The sequence below is a fragment of the Saccharomyces eubayanus genome, chromosome XII (genome assembly GCF_001298625.1).
Source record: "Saccharomyces eubayanus strain FM1318 chromosome XII, whole genome shotgun sequence".
NCBI classification, from domain to species: Eukaryota; Fungi; Ascomycota; class Saccharomycetes; order Saccharomycetales; family Saccharomycetaceae; genus Saccharomyces; species Saccharomyces eubayanus.
Window position 1 is genome coordinate 625,989 of NC_030971.1, and position 19,164 is coordinate 645,152.

The 19,164-nt window shown below is 38.1% G+C and overlaps 8 protein-coding genes and 1 non-coding gene across 9 annotated transcripts; 5 read left to right on the forward strand and 4 right to left on the reverse strand.

Annotated features, from left to right (window-relative positions):
* Positions 1–113: 113 nt before the first annotated feature.
* DI49_3767 lies at positions 114–186 on the reverse strand. The gene has a single exon. It is a non-coding gene; the product is annotated as a tRNA-Ala (tRNA).
* Positions 187–2,276: 2,090 nt separating this feature from the next.
* Positions 2,277–3,242, forward strand: DI49_3768 (uncharacterized protein; the record flags this gene model as incomplete). The annotated part of the gene is made up of 1 exon (XM_018366826.1): positions 2,277–3,242. The coding sequence occupies one exon, from the start codon at positions 2,277–2,279 to the stop codon at positions 3,240–3,242; it is 966 nt and encodes a 321-aa protein (XP_018220665.1).
* Positions 3,243–4,128: 886 nt separating this feature from the next.
* On the forward strand, positions 4,129–6,246 carry GSY2 (glycogen (starch) synthase GSY2; the record flags this gene model as incomplete). Its single annotated transcript, XM_018366827.1, has 1 exon — positions 4,129–6,246. One exon carries the CDS (start codon positions 4,129–4,131, stop codon positions 6,244–6,246), a length of 2,118 nt encoding a protein of 705 aa, XP_018220666.1.
* Positions 6,247–6,703: 457 nt separating this feature from the next.
* Positions 6,704–8,425, reverse strand: HSP60 (chaperone ATPase HSP60; the record flags this gene model as incomplete). Its single annotated transcript, XM_018366828.1, has 1 exon — positions 6,704–8,425. The coding sequence occupies one exon, from the start codon at positions 8,423–8,425 to the stop codon at positions 6,704–6,706; it is 1,722 nt and encodes a 573-aa protein (XP_018220667.1).
* An 845-nt stretch (positions 8,426–9,270) lies between these two features.
* On the forward strand, positions 9,271–11,307 carry LCB5 (sphinganine kinase LCB5; the record flags this gene model as incomplete). The annotated part of the gene is made up of 1 exon (XM_018366829.1): positions 9,271–11,307. One exon carries the CDS (start codon positions 9,271–9,273, stop codon positions 11,305–11,307), a length of 2,037 nt encoding a protein of 678 aa, XP_018220668.1.
* A 329-nt stretch (positions 11,308–11,636) lies between these two features.
* On the reverse strand, positions 11,637–12,284 carry YPT6 (Rab family GTPase YPT6; the record flags this gene model as incomplete). The annotated part of the gene is made up of 1 exon (XM_018366830.1): positions 11,637–12,284. One exon carries the CDS (start codon positions 12,282–12,284, stop codon positions 11,637–11,639), a length of 648 nt encoding a protein of 215 aa, XP_018220669.1.
* A 1,432-nt stretch (positions 12,285–13,716) lies between these two features.
* On the forward strand, positions 13,717–16,242 carry RED1 (Red1p; the record flags this gene model as incomplete). Its single annotated transcript, XM_018366831.1, has 1 exon — positions 13,717–16,242. One exon carries the CDS (start codon positions 13,717–13,719, stop codon positions 16,240–16,242), a length of 2,526 nt encoding a protein of 841 aa, XP_018220670.1.
* A 321-nt stretch (positions 16,243–16,563) lies between these two features.
* RPS28B (40S ribosomal protein eS28) lies at positions 16,564–16,767 on the forward strand (the record flags this gene model as incomplete). Its single annotated transcript, XM_018366832.1, has 1 exon — positions 16,564–16,767. One exon carries the CDS (start codon positions 16,564–16,566, stop codon positions 16,765–16,767), a length of 204 nt encoding a protein of 67 aa, XP_018220671.1.
* A 1,258-nt stretch (positions 16,768–18,025) lies between these two features.
* On the reverse strand, positions 18,026–19,087 carry NEJ1 (Nej1p; the record flags this gene model as incomplete). Its single annotated transcript, XM_018366833.1, has 1 exon — positions 18,026–19,087. The coding sequence occupies one exon, from the start codon at positions 19,085–19,087 to the stop codon at positions 18,026–18,028; it is 1,062 nt and encodes a 353-aa protein (XP_018220672.1).
* Between the last annotated feature and the right edge of the window lie 77 nt (positions 19,088–19,164).

Here is a 19,164-nt window from a genome sequence, read left to right on the forward strand (position 1 = left end):
ATAAATATGTAAGTAAAGGACAGGATCTTACTATTTTATTTTTCAAGTAAAGACTTATATTTTCACGTAAAAGTACATTACTGGTCTTTACCATTTTTATGAGCTAAAAAATTTGGACGAGTCCGGAATCGAACCGGAGACCTCTCCCATGCTAAGGGAGCGCGCTACCGACTACGCCACACGCCCTACTATTGATGTGATTTAATGTGTCATTAAGTCTATAAATAGAAATTTGCATGGTTGTTTATAGTTTGTATTTATACTATATTTGGGTTGGGTGATTACGGATATACATTTTTTCCTGTATTGTATTAAAATGAATCATATATAAATAGCCGAATCTGGTAATCATTGAAGATGAAACTAAAGATCTCTGATTTGATATTGTTGGAACAAGATTCAACTATTGTCCATCTATTACTAATATATACGGTGTTAAAAGATGACATAAATTACAAGACCAGTAAGTTAAGATTTAAAGTGTCGTCGAAATTAATGGAAGCTGAAGCGCAAGGATTGATATTGTAATAGGATCAATGAATGACAACATATAAAAAGAGGAACAGAATCATTTATAATATTATGCAAAACTACTGATTCCTTTCTGTGGATTCCTAAATCCATGAGGAGAATCTCTAGTATAATCTATATACGTAATATTATAACATTAAGAAACAATGGAATCCCAAAGATCATCATACAATTTAAATGGTTATTAGATATATCAGGAGACAAGTTATACCTGATACCCATAATGCAGTTCCTGGACTATAATTGTACCATTGAGTCACATATAACCAATTATTGTGTGCTATATATGCCTCGCTCAAATACTTCAAGAAAGAGCTGCCTATTCTTAATAATCACTACTAGCTAAACTACTCATTATCAACAACACAGCTTATAAAAAAATCGAGAATATCGGAGAGCACGAGATTTTATTCTCCGAGTGAATGACTACTTACACGTGTTTGCCTCGATCGGTTTTTACGTATACGAGTGACTGTTGTGCTTAGTATTTATAGTTTGGGTAAGTTTTACTACGATAACTAAATAAACATCAGTAATTGTTTTCTGTAAACAGCTCGTCGCTCTTAAACCTTTTCCACGAACGATACCGTCTTTTTTTCTCTCTGGCCAATCAATCTTCAATCAAGAATTTTTTAATTGTTTAGATGTTGTTTGAAAGAGATGCCTTTTCGTAAGTTTCAAGACGTATCTCAATGAGGCTCTCCATTTAAGCTATCAATTCGACAAACTGAATGCTCTAGAGTGGCCTCAATTCAATCAAATGTCAAACCCCACGTAGAACAAAATCACAATACAAAAGCATTTACTTGAAAAAAAAGTTTTCATAAATAGAGTTTGCATGTCCTAAACCAAGATCGTAGGCACTTCGGAACAACAACAAAAATTTGGAAAGACAAAGTTGCTGGGACAAATCACTCAATTAGCTCAAATAAACAAAATCGAGATATCTAATCGCCTGCACTGCATATCAAAGTCTAGCGGAATCGAAGTTTTGGTTATCAGATATAAACAGTATGCTATGTTGTGTTGTATTCGGTCTTTTTTGCCCGCCTGCCAGATTGTCACATTTTTTTATGTAGCTAGTATCTACCTGGCACGCGTATGTTGTTGGTAAAGCCGACTGCGTGGCACTTTGGGTCGATATCTCAAAGGGTCTCCCTCGTTAATGCGGCACTGCAAGGCGATATTTACATTTGTGGTTGCTATCGATAGATGAATACTTATCAGATATCACTACCGACGAAATGTTTACGTTTTCCAAAGTTCGACAGCAGGGGTTCTTAGCGGAAGTCGGCCTGGACCTTAATGTGCGAGAAATTTTTGAATCTTGTCTCAGGCCTAGGGGATGGGGAATCGTTGGATCTGGCGAAGCCACGGTATGAACAAGGCTTTGCGCGTGCACTAACTACCACACTCTATATAAATAGATAGTCGAGCAGGCTCTAACTGGCTTGGTTGTGTAGTTTAAATTATGTGGCTTCTCTTGTACTGTCTTTGAAAAGGTCTTTCAACTCCTGATTTTATCGCAGATTTCTCAAACTTTCTGTATCTACGGTGATAAAAAAAGTATTGAACTTCAGTTCTCGCAATATTTAATAAGAGTGTTTCCACGTGTTTCAATTTACACCGTATCTCTATATCATCATTTTTGAGCTTCAAGAATACACCCTATTTTGAAAACAATTCTAATCGCAAAGAATTAAGCAGAATATCGTAAAACTAAAGAAAAATAGACAGAATTAAAAATGGTTGACGCTAAAGGTAGTACACCATGTTTGATCGGAGACTCTATAAGGAACATCAATGATCAAAACAGTTTAGATTTTCAATACAACAACCAGTTCAAAGAGGAAGACGAATCCTTGAGGTTGCTATCGCCACAAACGAGTTCCAATCATGCCCTGAGCAAAATGCAGAAGGACGATGATATCCGAGATAGATCTTACACATCTGTAGCGGAATTGAACCGTGAAGGTGCTTTATTAACCGACGAAGTTGATCTGGATAATGTCGATGCTTCGAAGATTCGCAGTAGTAGGGACGATTTAGAAGCTGAGGAGAAGAGAAAAAAACTACTGTTATTGAAGAGAAAGCAAAGAAATAAGTCCATCGTCTCAGACAGTTTCTCCTCCCCTTCATTGCGTGCTTCCAAGTCAACTTCACTAATCACATCGACTGATCCAGTTGAAGACCACATCAGTAAATATTCATTATCAGGCACACCGGTTAATATTACAAGTAACGCTGGCGAAGAGGACGAGGACATAATTAGAAACTCGTACGGACAAATGATCAAAAACAACTCTAATAGACCACATTTAGCCAAGGGTGAATCGTATCAATCCGCACAACATGAAACAGACCATTTAGCGCCGGAGAATCCTGAGAAAAGACAAGAAAGAAGCGGTAGATCTTATGATAGACAAACATCATCGACTGAATTTTTAAGATCCTTATCCAGGTCAATAAGTCGTGATCCTATCAAGAATAAAACCGTTTCACCCGCTAATGAAGAAGACTCTAGGATGTACAGCACCAGCAACTACTCTATATCGTTAGTTGACTTGGAAAACAAGCCCAAAACCATCACGGAAACTCTGGAAGAAGAGCAAGAGGATGCCGAAAGGGAAGGTGTTTTGTTGGAAGACGAGGGCAACGAAGAGTACCCCAGGGATTTGGAAGAGGCAGCTAACAAAGTTGAACAATCGTAATTTGATAGATTGTGGTTAGTCTTCCCAAGGTGTCCATACCCTATATGTATATATATATATATGTATGTATATATACAAACTATTTATATTAAAAATCTCGTTAAAGAGCGGGTCTTTTTTATGTTTATTTCTAAAAAACACCCATGTAAGTATAACATTAAATTATGTAATTATCTGTATTCATGAAGGGACAGAACACAACAATAAAAACAAAACACTCCATAGGGAAATAGCTACATTTCACAAGCATTATACAAGAATGTTATGTCGTTATTGGATTACCTAACTGCCAACTTTCATCGAAAACCTCCCATGAAAATAGAAAAAACTTTAATTCCGCCTTCATCACTTGTTCCTGAGACCTACGTCTCCCAAAAAATAAAAATAGCAAATAAGGGAGGATATAAAGTTTTGCGTATGGAGGCTCGAGGATGCTTCAATTCCACTTCTCTATGGTAGGAGGGCTGTTTTGTCATTGTCAAAATTGTCTAGTCTTGTGAGCTTTTGCAGCTTACCAATCCTGCCATCGCCCCTGGATTCACGACCCCGCGACCCCGCGACCCGACTCCCTAAAAACGACAGTTGGTGATGGCAAAAGATGACTGAATTCAGCCTGGGAAGGCACTATTTTAACCCTTCTGGACATGACATTAACCAGCAAAGGAGCAGGTTTCCCCAAAGAGTAGTTTTTCTCCAGGAACCTAATTTACCCCTTTCTCTTACACACAAGCTTCTTCTACATATATATAAATATTGTTTCAACAGCATCGATTTAAGGTTCCTTGCCTTTTTTCTTTGCTATGTCAAAAATCTCTAGAGCATCACTTTGGAAGTGGTGATTTTTTTAGATAATTGTAACTTGGACTACGTCAAAGAAAATTTTAGAATGTCCCGTGATCTACAGAATCATTTATTGTTCGAGACCGCAACTGAGGTTGCTAATAGGGTCGGTGGTATTTACTCCGTGCTAAAATCAAAGGCCCCCATTACTGTCGCCCAGTACAAGGACAATTACCATTTAATAGGGCCCTTGAATAAGGCCACTTACCAAAATGAGGTTGATATACTGGATTGGAAGAAACCTGAAGCCTTTTCCGAGGATTTGAAGCCTATTCAACATGCTTTGCAAACGATGGAATCTAGAGGTGTTCATTTTGTTTATGGGAGATGGTTAATTGAAGGCGCTCCAAGAGTGATTCTTTTTGATTTGGACTCTGTGAGAGGCTTTTCGGACGAGTGGAAGGGCGATTTATGGTCATTGGTAGGAATTCCCTCTCCCGAGAATGATTTCGAGACGAATGATGCCATCTTATTGGGCTACACGGTGGCTTGGTTCCTAGGTGAATTGGCTCACTTGGATTCTCAACATGCCATTGTTGCACATTTCCATGAATGGTTGGCCGGTGTCGCGATACCCTTGTGCCGGAAAAGACGTATTGATGTAGTTACGATTTTCACTACCCACGCTACTTTATTGGGAAGGTATCTATGTGCCTCTGGTAGTTTCGATTTTTACAATTGCTTAGAAACCGTTGACGTCGATCATGAAGCTGGAAAATTTGGTATTTACCATCGTTACTGTATAGAAAGAGCCGCTGCTCATTCCGCCGACGTTTTCACCACAGTGTCACAAATTACCGCTTTTGAAGCAGAACATCTTTTGAAAAGAAAACCAGATGGGATCTTGCCTAACGGGCTGAACGTAATCAAATTCCAAGCATTCCATGAGTTCCAGAATTTGCATGCTTTGAAAAAGGAGAAAATCAACGACTTTGTTAGAGGCCACTTTCACGGCTGTTTTGATTTCGACTTGGACAATACCTTGTACTTCTTTATCGCTGGTAGATATGAGTATAAAAATAAGGGTGCTGACATGTTTATTGAAGCTCTAGCTCGTTTAAACTATAGACTGAAAGTATCTGGCTCTAAGAAAACCGTTGTGGCGTTTATTGTCATGCCTGCCAAGAACAATTCATTTACAGTGGAGGCATTAAAAGGCCAAGCAGAAGTGAAAGCCTTAGAAAACACTGTAGATGAAGTGACCGCCTCAATTGGTAAGCGGATATTTGACCACGCCATCAGGTACCCACACAATGGGTTGACTTCCGAATTGCCAACAGATTTAGGCGAATTGCTGAAGAGTTCTGATAAAGTCATGTTAAAAAGACGTATTCTAGCTTTAAGAAGACCTGCGGGAGAATTACCTCCAATAGTGACACACAACATGATTGACGATGCTAATGATTTGATTTTGAATAAAATCAGACATGTTCAATTATTCAACAGTCCAAGTGACCGTGTCAAAATGATTTTCCATCCAGAATTTTTGAACGCAAATAATCCAATTCTTGGTTTAGACTATGACGAATTCGTTCGTGGTTGCCATTTGGGTGTCTTCCCTTCATACTATGAACCTTGGGGATACACCCCAGCAGAATGTACCGTAATGGGTGTTCCTTCTATCACAACGAACGTCTCTGGGTTTGGGGCTTATATGGAAGACTTAATCGAGACCAACCAAGCTAAAGATTATGGTATTTATATTGTAGATCGTCGCTTTAAAGGGCCAGATGAATCTGTGGAACAACTGGTTGATTATATGGAAGAGTTCGTGAAAAAGACAAGAAGGCAAAGAATAAATCAAAGAAACAGAACCGAAAGACTATCTGACTTGTTGGACTGGAAAAGAATGGGGCTCGAATACGTAAAGGCAAGGCAATTGGCATTAAGGAGAGCATACCCTGATCAATTCAAAGAATTGGTTGGGGAAGAACTCAATGATTCTAACATGGACTCTTTAGCAGGGGGTAAGAAACTAAAAGTCGCAAGGCCGCTAAGTGTACCAGGCTCGCCAAGAGATTTGAGATCAAATAGTACAGTTTACATGACTCCTGGTGATTTAGGGACCTTACAAGAGGCTAATAATGCGGACGATTATTTCTCTTTGGGCGTGAATCCTGCAGCCGATGATGATGACGATGGCCCATATGCCGATGATAGTTAAACTGCATCGGAATAAACAACAAACAACTCAAAAAAATACCACATTTTGATGCTTTTTATTTCCCTCGCTTTCCATTTGCCATGCCTTTTTCGTATATATATATATATACTGTAGCCTTGAATTAAGTATAACAAACTTTAAGCAATATTAGGTACGCTATTTTTCTTTCTCGGACTTCTCATCTTTTTCTAACGAGACCAATTAGGCCTAGCCGATACATACCAAACAAAATAATCACATTTCCAAAAGCGAAAAGATAGTGGTATTTATATTTAAGCCGTTTGTCAGCCAGTCAATAAATACACACAATTAAAAATAGTAGCTTTATTCATACATATAGTTCTTTATACTTGAAAAAGTGATTTTTAACTTTTCAACTTCTTTCATATTGTATTTACAGGATAATAACATTATTACCATATTTAAACAAAAATTAGATCTCGGATTGGGGCGGTCATTACATCATACCTGGCATGCCTGGCATACCACCTGGCATACCACCAGCACCACCAGCAGGAGCGGGTGGTTCTGGTGCATCAACGATAGCAACTTCAGTGGTAGCCAATAATGAGGCGACACCAGAAGCATCAACTAAACCAGATCTAACAACCTTAAATGGGTCGATAATACCAGTGGCTAACATATCGGTGTATTGAGACTTAGCGGCGTCGTAACCCTTGGCGAAATCATCGCCATATTCGTCGATCAGTTTACCAACGATAACCGAACCTTCTTCACCAGCGTTTTCGATAATTTGCTTAGCAGGTCTTGTAATGGCCTTTCTTATGATGTCAACACCCAATTTTTGATCAAAATTTTCAACAACAACTTCATCCAAGACTCTAGAGGCCTTTACTAAGGCAGTACCACCACCTGGCAGGATACCTTCTTCAACTGCAGCTCTTGTAGCGTTCAAAGCATCATCATAACGGTCCTTCTTTTCACCAACTTCAACTTCCGATGAACCACCAACTCTAATGACGGCAACACCACCAGATAATTTGGCCAAACGTTCTTGTAATTTTTCCTTTTCATAAGAGTTTGTGGTGGTGATATCGATGGAACTCTTAATTTGTTCAATTCTTTCTTGAATGGCTTCCTTTGGACCACTACCGTTCAAAACAACAGTGTCTTCTTTAGTCACAGTAATAGAATCACAAGAACCCAAGTTTTCTATGGTACATTGTTCTGGTTTCAAGTCCAATTCTTCAGTAAAAACAGTACCACCTGTTAAAACAGCAATATCACCAATGGTGTTCTTTCTGTTGTCACCGAAGCCAGGGGCCTTTACGGCACAGACTTTAACTTGACCTCTTAACTTGTTTAAGATACAGGCAGCAAGGGCCTCACCATCAACGTCCTCAGCGATAATCAATAAGGGCCTTCTGCTTTGGTTGGAAATTTCCAAGGCTGGTAGAATATCTTGAATAGAAGAAATTTTCTTTTCACTCAATAGTAACAATGGCTTTTCGAATTCTACTTTGCTTGACTTTGGATCAGTGATGAAATAGGGAGAGATAAAACCACGGTCAAATCTCATACCTTCAGTCACTTCTAGTTCATCTTCCAACGTTCTACCTTCTCTGATAGTGATAACACCTTCTTTACCAACCTTTTCCATGGCTGAAGCTAGCAATTTACCAACATGAGAATCCCCGTTAGCAGAAATGGTTGCTACTTGAGCAATTTCTTCGGATGTAGTGATTTCCTTCTTATTTGCGGTTAAAAACTCAATAACCTTTTCAACTGCGACCTGGGTACCCCTTCTCAAGTCCATTGGGTTACAGCCTGCAGCGACGTTCTTTACAGATTCAGTGAAAATGGCTCTACCCAAGACAGTGGCAGAAGTAGTACCATCACCGGCAGCTTCATTGGTTTTGGAAGCTACTTCTTGTAGTAATTTGGCACCCATGTTTTCGAACTTGTCCTTCAAGACAATGGATTTTGCCACAGTAACACCATCTTTGGTAATCTTTGGGGGTCCGAAAGGTTGTTCAATCAAGACATTTCTACCTTTTGGGCCCAAAGTAGCAGCAACGGCTTCGGCTAAAGTCTCCACACCCTTTAAAAGCGAGGCTCTTCCTTCTACGCCAAACTTCAACTCTTTGTGAGTAGAGTAAGCACGGCGTAATAAAGGTCTCAACGTAGAACGACTACGGACAACGGATGATCTCAACATTTGACGGATTTTTGTCTATAATTTTCTTCTTCTGAAAGCTTTCTTACAACTTTCAACAAAACATACACAAGCACAAGCACAACCTTACATAATGAATGTAAAACTTAGTCTCCTCCTGACTTCAATATATATACATGAGTGTTCGTCTGAATTCTGTTCCGGGCAAAGGAAAAGCAAAATTGGAGTCACCCTCCTGATTTTCTTTTCTGGAAAGTTCCACGACATCCGTGTAAGATGACCTGCTTAGATGGGCGGCTATAATGGGGAAGCAGAAGTAATCTGTTGGGCAATAGACAGCTTCAATTGGGTCTAACTCGATTGACCAACCCGCGGTATATATTGAATTTGCTCACCAATTCGGGCTGTTCTTGTTTGAGTAGTCGCTTTCGGAAGTCTCCCACTTGATGATTCCGCGAAGGCATGTGCGTACAGCGATGCTCAAAAATACAAACTAAGTGCTTGCGGCCCCACAAAGTACACTCCTCGTTTGTCTTATCGTTCAAGCCGATACCCTTCTGTACACTGGTTGGTTTTGTTTCCTTTTGTTCTCATGTCATCTTGTTTTCTCTTTACTTGTCACCGTTCTCTTCAAATTTCATAGCCATACTTACAAATCAAGGTGTTTTCGGCCTTTGTTAAAGCCTTCGCAAGCGAAGAAGAAAGGGAATATGAGCTACATAAAGTGAACCCAAGCCTACGAAAATAATAAAGCAGTTGCAAAGGCACAAATATAGATTGGGTTATTGCGTATAAAGGAGGCAAGAGGGACAAATAGAGTGTAAGATAGCTCCGTACTAAAAAAACCAAAAAAGCAGCCAAACCATATAGCAACCAAAAAGACCAAAATGACATTGAAATCTTCAAAGAAACGTAAGGGGAGGTCTCGCCATTCCAGGAACAAGCAAATAACCTCAGCAATATTGACCGAGGAAGGAATAATGATCAAGCCGAAAACATCAAGCCCCTACAATTATGCAAATAGAATGGCAGATAAGCGAAGCAGCACTAGCATAGATAATAATAGCAGAACAAGCTTCCAGAGCAACAGTGATAAAAATAGTATTTTCGAAACGGCTTCCCTTATTAGCTGCGTTACTTGCTTAAGCGATACCGATACGATAGATCGATCGGAAACATCTACAATGGATACGAGTAGAGATGACCTTTCAGGTGACCCAGAAGTTCATTATCCATCAGTGAACGGTCAACTGCCAGCAAACACTGTTATACCCTATGGACGAATCCTGGATGCTAGATACATTGACAACGAATCTTTGCACTATCATGATGCAGTGTCCTCGTCCACTTCTCCATTGAAGAGCCCATTTAATAACAGTGGACAGGAAAACGTTGGTGACATAGATACCTTCCAATGGCAAGAAAGGAAAAGTAATTCTTTATCACGCAAGAGCAACAGTAGCAGTAGCATTATTTCTTCTAGACCTTCTTCTATAAAATTGGTCGAGATTATATTCGCAAGACCAAGACGGCACGACGTTGTACCCAAAAGGGTTTCACTTCTAATAGACTATAAGCCACATCCATCTCCCCACATGAAAGAAGACGAAGACTTGATTGAGGAAATACTAAAGAGAAGTTACAAAAATACCAAGAGAAACAAATCCATATTCGTGATCGTCAACCCGTTTGGCGGTAAGGGCAAGGCTAAAAAGCTGTTTATGACAAAGGCAAAGCCACTGTTATTGGCCAGTCGTTGCTCTATAGAAGTTGTCTATACTAAATATCCCGGTCATGCTGTAGAAATTGCACGAGAAATGAATATCGACAAATATGATACTATTGTCTGCGCATCCGGTGATGGCATCCCCCACGAAGTGATGAATGGGTTATACCAAAGGCCAGATCATGTCAAAGCGTTCAATAAGCTTGCAATTACCCAAATTCCATGCGGATCAGGCAATGCAATGAGCGTGTCGTGCCATTGGACAAACAATCCCTCATATTCAACATTATGCTTGATAAAATCAGTGGAGACCAGAATTGATTTAATGTGTTGCTCACAACCATCTTATGCTAGAGAGCATCCAAAAATATCATTTTTGAGTCAAACATACGGTCTCATTGCAGAAACTGACATAAATACAGAGTTCATTAGATGGATGGGGCCTGCAAGATTCGAGCTGGGTGTGGCGTTCAACATCATACAGAAGAAGAGGTATCCATGTGAAATTTATGTGAAATATGCTGCCAAATCGAAAAACGAATTGAAAACTCATTACTTAGAATACAAGAGTAAAGGTTCATTAGAGTATCAACATATCGCCATGAAAAAACATAAAGAGGACCGCAATAATTACAATTACGACAATGAATACGACACTGAGACCGAAGATGAAGATGAAAACGAAGACGAAGGAGAAGAAGAAGAAGATTGTCCTAATTTTTACGGCTCTGTGAATCCCAGTACCGACCAAATTACGGAAGAGGATTTCAAAATAAAATATCCTTTGGATGAGGGTGTGCCTAGTGATTGGGAGAGATTGGACCCCAATATATCCAGCAATTTGGGAATATTTTATACGGGTAAAATGCCATATGTAGCAGCTGATACTAAATTCTTTCCAGCAGCACTGCCTTCAGATGGCACTATTGATATGGTTATCACAGATGCAAGAACATCATTGACTAGAATGGCCCCAATATTATTAGGACTAGACAAAGGTTCCCATGTTTTACAACCGGAAGTTTTACACTCTAAAATCCTCGCATATAAAATAGTCCCCATGCTGGCAAACGGTTTGTTCTCTGTTGATGGTGAAAAATTTCCTTTAGAACCTTTACAAGTGGAAGTCATGCCGCGTTTATGCAAGACACTACTAAGAAACGGGCGTTATGTGGACACCGATTTCGATTCTATGTGACACACTTATAGTTTTTCTCCCTCATGCTAAAAAAATTAGAACATTTTATAAACATTATAATAAGTCATCTCTTCTTTTTTCAAAGTTTTTGTTTTTACATCGTTGTTGTTTTGTATTCAATAACTTTATACACTCCATATTTCTTTATAAAAAGTTTTAATACCATTCCTTTAATACAATCGTGTTGACTGAGAACTTGCCTCTACATTTCTGATCACTGAGTATATTGTGATTATTATTAGTATCAGTACAATTATTAGATGCCGGTAGTTCACTAAAAATATACGCACGAAGAATTCTCCTTATGCCTGATAAAGCTGAAAGGGAGCCTAACACTGGCAGCCACTATTTTCTTGTTCGTCGGTTGTGGAAATATCAATAACGCCTGGTTTGTTTTGATTTCCACTGTTGACATTTTCCCCATCCAAGGGCGTTGATTCGCTGTTTTGAAATTCAGGGAGAGATTTAGCAATCTTCTTGAATAGGTTTTTAACGTTGTAACCTGCCTTTGTAGAGGTCTCCATGAAGATTTTAGCACCTAGTAGTTTAGCTTTTTTTTCTCCTTCTTCGGTGGAGATTTGTCTCTCATCTGATAAATCACTTTTATTACCAACAATACACAATATTACGTTTTCTTCCCCTCTTTCATTTTTAACGTCTTCTATCCATTTATCGATATATTCAAAAGATTTTCTCTTGGTGATGTCGTAAACAATAATAGCAACTCTTGAATCCCTAATGTATGAAGGTATTAACGATCTAAATCTTTCTTGACCTGCCGTATCCCATAACTGTAGTCTGATTGTCTTGTCATCCAAATACATGGTCTTGGAAAGGAAGTCTATACCGATCGTGGCCTGATAATGATCATCGAATGTATCGTACATGAACCTAGTAATCAGAGATGTTTTTCCAACACCTTGTTCTCCCAAAAAAACAATCTTGTACTTTGTCAACGACTTTCCAGATCTGCTCATTCTTTCTTTACTGCTGTTTGTCCACTTATTAAGATACCTTGCTCAGTAGCTTATTTACCGTAGTTTATCACATACAATTGTTATTTTATCACAGCACGTAAATCTAAAGTTTATGCATCAGCAAAGTCTTTCTCCACTAGCCAGGCTATGTTGAAGGCGGGAATACCCGGAGAAAATTCCCTGCCATTCTGGCTAAAATTAGTACCAGCAATTACAGCTAAAGGTGCATTACTCCGCTTACAAGACCCTTTTTGAATGATAGTGGTAATGCCCTTTCTCATTCAGTGGTCCAGTCTAGACGTTGTATTATCACGATCATCGCTCGCTGCCTCTCAGTACAGATTCGTTTCATTACCGTTATTGCCACACCTTCAAGATAGACAAAAGGGTGGTTGGCCATCACGAAACATTCAGTAACTGTTGCTCATGAGAAGCTTTCTACTACAATTGCAAAGGAATAAAAACGGGACACAACTTATGAGCAGCTTATCTTAGACACCAATATATGTATTTATTTATGTAAAGGTAAAAACTAAAAAGCAACACTGAGTACTGTATGCTTGGCATTTGTACAAGTCTCTTATTTCTTACCAGACTTCTTTATACCACCACCGACTAAAGGCTTACCGCTCTTCATATTAGCCATCAAAGCTTTCTTAGCAGCAGCGTCGGCCTTTTGCTTTTCTTTGAAAGCAACTTCTTCAGGATCCATATCCTGTTGTTGCTTCTTCTTTTGCTTTAGAGGCTTCATCTTACCACCTTGACGACCAGACATTGTTGCTATTATGTTTTGTTTTGGCTGCTTCTGCTGTTTCCTAGCATTTGAACAAGAAAGTTATCTATTGCAAGCTTGAAAACCGAAATTTTTTCATTTTTTGGCTCATTTCCTTGCCGGAAAACTTCCCGAAACAAAGATTACTTAACAATCATATTTTCCAGCATGTAATGTACAATAGGGAGAGGTAAGGAAACCAAGACACAATACCAATCATGTTTAGCAACTGATTCATCACTCGTTTCTGCTGTTAGAGAAACAGTATGAGCATTCGCCTGGCCTTCTATGCAAAAGATACATAAATCGAACAGCTTCAAAAGTACATTGTGACCGCAATGTGACCACTCATCTATTCGAACAATTACCAAGTGGTTATTTGGTATCCCACTTAAGCAGGAACTCAGAAAGCGAGAGCTGCAAAGTGCTATATGATTTATAGAAGCTCATGGTGCAATTATGCTTTTTTGATCAACGTCAATAGTGATAAATCAATGATTAAAGGGTTCAGCGGCTAAATTAAAAATATGATTTCATAGCAGGATAAGATGGAATGAACAATAGTATCTGTTGACTGAAAAGGGAAGAAAGGGACACAAAGGGAAGTACTATAAACAGGCGAGGACAATACAAGTAAGAACTAACACGGCAGTAAAAAGGATGGAGGGTTTAAAGAGAAAGATATTTGGCGTCTGCCTGAAAAATGACTACGCAGAGGCCAGAAACGAGACCAAAGGAATACACTATAGTCTGATAAATATGGACGCTTCTGAAGAATTGGAAGAGCTACTCAGTTTGCTTTTAAGGAAGGGAGAAATAATTCGAAATTTTGAGTTGTTATTTCACATCATCAACTTTGCCGTCAAGATTACGGATTCAAATCTTCCAAATGATAATATTTGGCGTTCCATTTTGAAATTGAGATATTCTTCTGAAATCGAAGTAGAAGAGGATTCTAAAGTACTAAAATATTTGATCAAGACAGGCATCTCAATAGAGAGTCCTATTAGTTGGAAATGCTTAGCTGTCGTTAGCTGCATCCTCGACTGTGTTCCTCGCTCCAAAAGGGTTATAAGCAAGTTGATTGAAATGGAATATGCCAACTCAATCGGCCAGCTATTTGACAACATACAAGATCTGCAACAAGGTAATTTTCTGGTAGAGATACTTTCTAACTGTTTTGTCAAGAGTGCTCCAAATGGTAAAAACGTCGAAAGAATACCTCAATTATGGCCTACGAGGTCTAAGAACAAATTATTTTTTGAGAACAAATTTTATCCTTTTAGAAGTAGAAATGGAAATTCTCAGACCTGCCTATTCCTTTGTAATAATTTTATGTCAAGTTTGTCTTCCACGGGAATTCTCAAGCAAGTCTCCTACAGTGGATCCGAAGCATTGAAAAACCTTCGCGTATTCAAAAAAAGAGAAGAATGTGGTAACAGTTTTTATTTCATTCAATGCATTTACAACAAACTTTATCTTTGGTTAGATGAAAAAGTTCTTCTTGAGTTCGAAAGGAAAAGTATTAAAATAATTAAGAACTTAAAAAATAAGATTCAGATTAAATTAAAACATCCCTTCCATGAATGTGCAAACACCACCGCCGATGATATAGCAATCCTATTTAACAAGGTGAGAGGCTTTCAACTAGAGTTTGAAGACAATAAATCAGGCGAAGCATTTTTCCACAAGGTTAATAATGTACCCAAAATAAGTGAAGTGCAAAAATTTTTGGTTTTGGATTATATTGAAGAAGAGCCAGAGGATGAAGATGAAGAAGAAGAGAATCTTGGAAGAGCTGGTTTACAGAGAGAAGGCGAAGAGGAAGAATCTCTAGACGAACTATCGACTTCCATGTCATTTCCAATAAAGTCATCCGTTCCTCATAACCGAAACGAAAAGGTTCAGCTGGCCACTCCCGACCGGTCTATATCTATAAGATCAGATGAATGGGATTTAAAGTCAAATACAGAAGACGAAGGAAACGATGTTGCCATTCCTAATCTCAAAATCAATACAAGTAAAGAAGGAAAAAAGGAAGATGATTTTGTTCAAATTGATTCAGAGGAACAGTCACCAATAGTATCCGCTCAGATAAGGAAAATGAGAAGAGAATCCACAAAGACATTAGAGATCTTGAGGCAAGATTTTGAGGATAGGGAAGTAGAAAACCGCGATGATTCACCAGAGCAACTCCACTCGCCATTTGTGAACCCCTCCTCTTTAATTGTCGGTAAATCAAGCATTGTTGAACATAGAGAGAAGCTCGATTTTGCACACAAAGTAACTGAAACAACGAAGCTAAAATCAAATGGCTCCATCAAGAAAAGGGATATTAATGTTTTAGATACCATATTTGGACTGCCTCCACCTAAGAGGCCAAAGCAATCTAACAAAAAGGATAACAAACAACAGAAAACATTAACAAATTTCAAGCCCATTATTGATGTTCCTTCCCAAGACAAACGAATTCTTAGATCAAATGCGCCAAGTAAGCCTAAATCTATAAAGAAAAGCAAGCTTCGTGTTTCTAAAAAGGCAGTAGACAAAAAATCGACTGAGCCTGACACCGAAACTGGCAAACTTGATAAGCTGCCTGCGAGCACAGAAGACGGTAAGACGGTAATTGAAATAGCCAAAAAGAAAGATAGCGCCATTAACGAGGAGCATGATAACCCTCAAGAAAAGGGTTCACCAGGTATAAATGAAAGTAAAGAAATTACTCAAAACGACAGCAAAATAACTCCTGAACCAAGAATCAATGACACATTTCTCAAATCAAGTGTAATAGAAAATCGCACCCCAGAAAGTAAAGAATGTAACATCACAAACATTTTGGAATCTACCACTGTTGTCGACTTATTCTCGCCTCATGAATCATCTGCTTCTGGCCAGAATTCGTTTACAAATAAGCTGCAAGAGCAAATTTATAAGTCAATTAATCACTTTTCGAACGAATTAGTAAGAAAAATCTCCATAATAAATCAAGAGTTGAATATCAGAATCTTGAAAGAGTTGTCTGAAAAATACCAAAAATTATTCTCTGAATTACAAGATAGTTTCCAGAACGACACCAATGAAATGCTCAAATTCGTGGGAGAAATCAAAGGCATGATTAATCTCCCCGAAGAACAGCTAATACATGCTATTAGGACAAGGAAATTCAATGATAATGGCAATAAATAGTTTATAAATATATATCTATTACTTCTATATTTACAACTCGCTAACAAAAGGGACCTAGGCGCCCCGCCCCGCCTCATACGTACTTTTTTTTTTTTCGTTTCCCACCGAAAAATTTGCCAAATAAAAAAGACCTTCTTACGTATAAAACGATCACGCAACTTTTTTTCAATATTTTTTTTTCGCCCACTCTCGAAAAAAATTTGAGCTTTTCTTACTTCCATTAGCGTTTTTCCTTTTTCTCTGTAACCTTTTCCAGATCTTAAAAGTTCTTTGTCCATCCAATTTAACTAAAAACACCAAGACAAAAAAAGAGCAGCAAAAATGGATTCCAAGACCCCAGTCACCTTAGCTAAAGTCATCAAAGTTCTAGGCCGTACCGGTTCTCGTGGTGGTGTTACTCAAGTTCGTGTTGAATTCTTGGAAGACACTACCCGTACCATCGTCAGAAACGTTAAGGGCCCAGTCAGAGAAAACGACATTTTGGTCTTGATGGAATCTGAACGTGAAGCTCGTCGTTTGCGTTAAAAAAATATTCAAAAAAATTACAATATCAATGCTTTTAAAGCATTAATCTTTTTTTTCTATATTTTCCAAACTACAAGTATCTTTTAATATGTCTCAAAAAATGAAGCATGAAGAATTATTCCAATTGAGGTTTTAGTTATGAAACCGGTAGCAAATAATATACAATTCGGTAAGCACTTCAAAAAAAATCAAAAGAAGGATGAAAGGCAGTATGAGTTTGAGCTTTGGTCGGTTTTTCCACAAGATGAAACCAGACAACAATCCTTTATTAATTTTAATGGGTTCTTAAGCAAGAAATATCTCTGTAGTAAAAAAAAAGAACGAACGTGTTTAGAGATGCTCAATGATATCAGTAAGAAAGTTTTCAAAAAATGAATTAAATGATTGAAGTCACTTAATTTTTGTGGTTTTTTGGAAATGGGTTTAGTGTAAACCACTATTATTGATGAGATATCTGACAAGAGTTGCTTTTTTTTAAGCTATCTAGAGTATTATTGGGCCTTAAGGATTAATTAATTTGAGGCTAACCTGTGTGTGGCCTGGAAAGAAGCGAATCGACAAGAAGTCTCTTACTATGGCTTTCTCTTTGGATGCGCCTACCGATAAATACGATTTAAATATTACATTCATATACTTACTCAATATAATAATTCTAATTACTTCAATCATACAAGGAAGGAAACAGTCCTCAAAAGTAGCACTTTTGTCTGTGGTGTTAGGGCGCTTTAAACCCCTACACCTTGTGATATTTGAAATATCTGCGATTTGTATTGTGAAAAGTTCTGGATTGTTTTGCGTCAGCGGTTAGTTAATAAGTTTCTATTGCAGGATAAAGCCGTACTGGGCGGCTATTTGCTATGCGCGGCTGATATCTGAGGAGTGTTGTCAAGAGCCATTTAATTATATAGAATTGTTTCTGTTCCTTCAATAAAGCAGCCAAACGTCAAAAATAAAAACTTTATCGAAAGACAAGGCACAGTTTTATACGATGTCGATCAAAGCGTCCTGATTAGATATTTGTATGAAATAAACTTGTGTTTTATAAAGTGATCTATTATGTAAATATCTTTTTTTTGAGAAGTGTGCCATAGTAACGGCTTATTCTCATTGTTTTTCTTTTGTATCCGTAATGCGCATAGTCTTCTGTTTATTATTGTCCTTTGTAATAATGTGTCTTTTCAGAATTGGTCCAGGCTGGTTAGCGGAGTTTTGAACATAATCAACAAAATGATCAAAATAGGTATTGTGCTAGACTGCATCAGTTTTTAATTTTGATCTTTCCAAACTTTCTTTTTTTTCGAGGGTAAGTGTCAGCTGAAGAGGAAACTGAAGGCGTAGCTGACTCCGACCTTGTTCTTTCTGGAGATGTAGACTCAAGCCTAGAAAAATCTTCTGTAAAAGGCAACGATGTGGCACTCCTTTTTGTGGCATTCTCCTTGTAGTTTCCTTCAGATTTTAAAGTGGAGTGGCTATTTGGTCGATGTCTATTTAAAGGGTCTACCTCTCTTGACTGCGGTTCGAAATCATCGTCATAATCATCGAGCTCATTTACTGGAGAGAATTCAAAGGGTGCTTTAGTAGATTCGTTTGGTTCTGTACTTTGATTTATATCACGTATATCTTGAAAAGTTAACAGTCTTTTCAATGAATTGGTTGCTGGGGTTTGAGAGTGCACGTTCCCTTTAGTGAGTAGTTTTTCCACTATATCATCATCTGTAACTGGCTGAAGAAACTTGTGGTTTTTAGAGGTTTCAGGTGCCCATTGGCTAATTATTTTAGTTCCTCCATCTAAATCATTAACGGACCTTAAAAGAAAATCTATGCATTTTTGCTTTTCACCAAGAATATCTCCCTGGATATTTTGATATTGGGTGGAAACACTTGCCAGTTGTAATAAAACCAAGCTTAAATTCTGCAAGATTGCAAAGCAGATATCCCTGGTAACGTGATATGGTAAACTCTTTATAGAAACCGTAATCATGGCAGATAAACTGAAATGGAAACTCAATTGCGAGTCTACTATTTCGAATTGATTAATACTTTTAGGTGACCGTACAATGTCCATTAGTTTTTGTTTAATTTGATTTAAAGATGCATTACCCGTGAAACCTTGGTTTTGGCATTGCTTCTCCAATTGAGTTTGGGTCAGTTCGAATACAGTAGGTACAAAATCATTTAGGGGAATAAAGACGACCATCAAAATTGTAGCAGAAGATATAATAGGTAAAAAGGTTACTAGACTATTTTCCTCATCATTGACATTTCCCACAAACCATTTCGAATGGTTTAGTTGTTGCCTTATGAACTCAGAACTCATCATCCAAATGATGTGTTAAAGTAGGAGGCTAGTCTTTTTGACATGGTAAGTGCCGACAGGGTCTATTTTCTTCTGTAGCA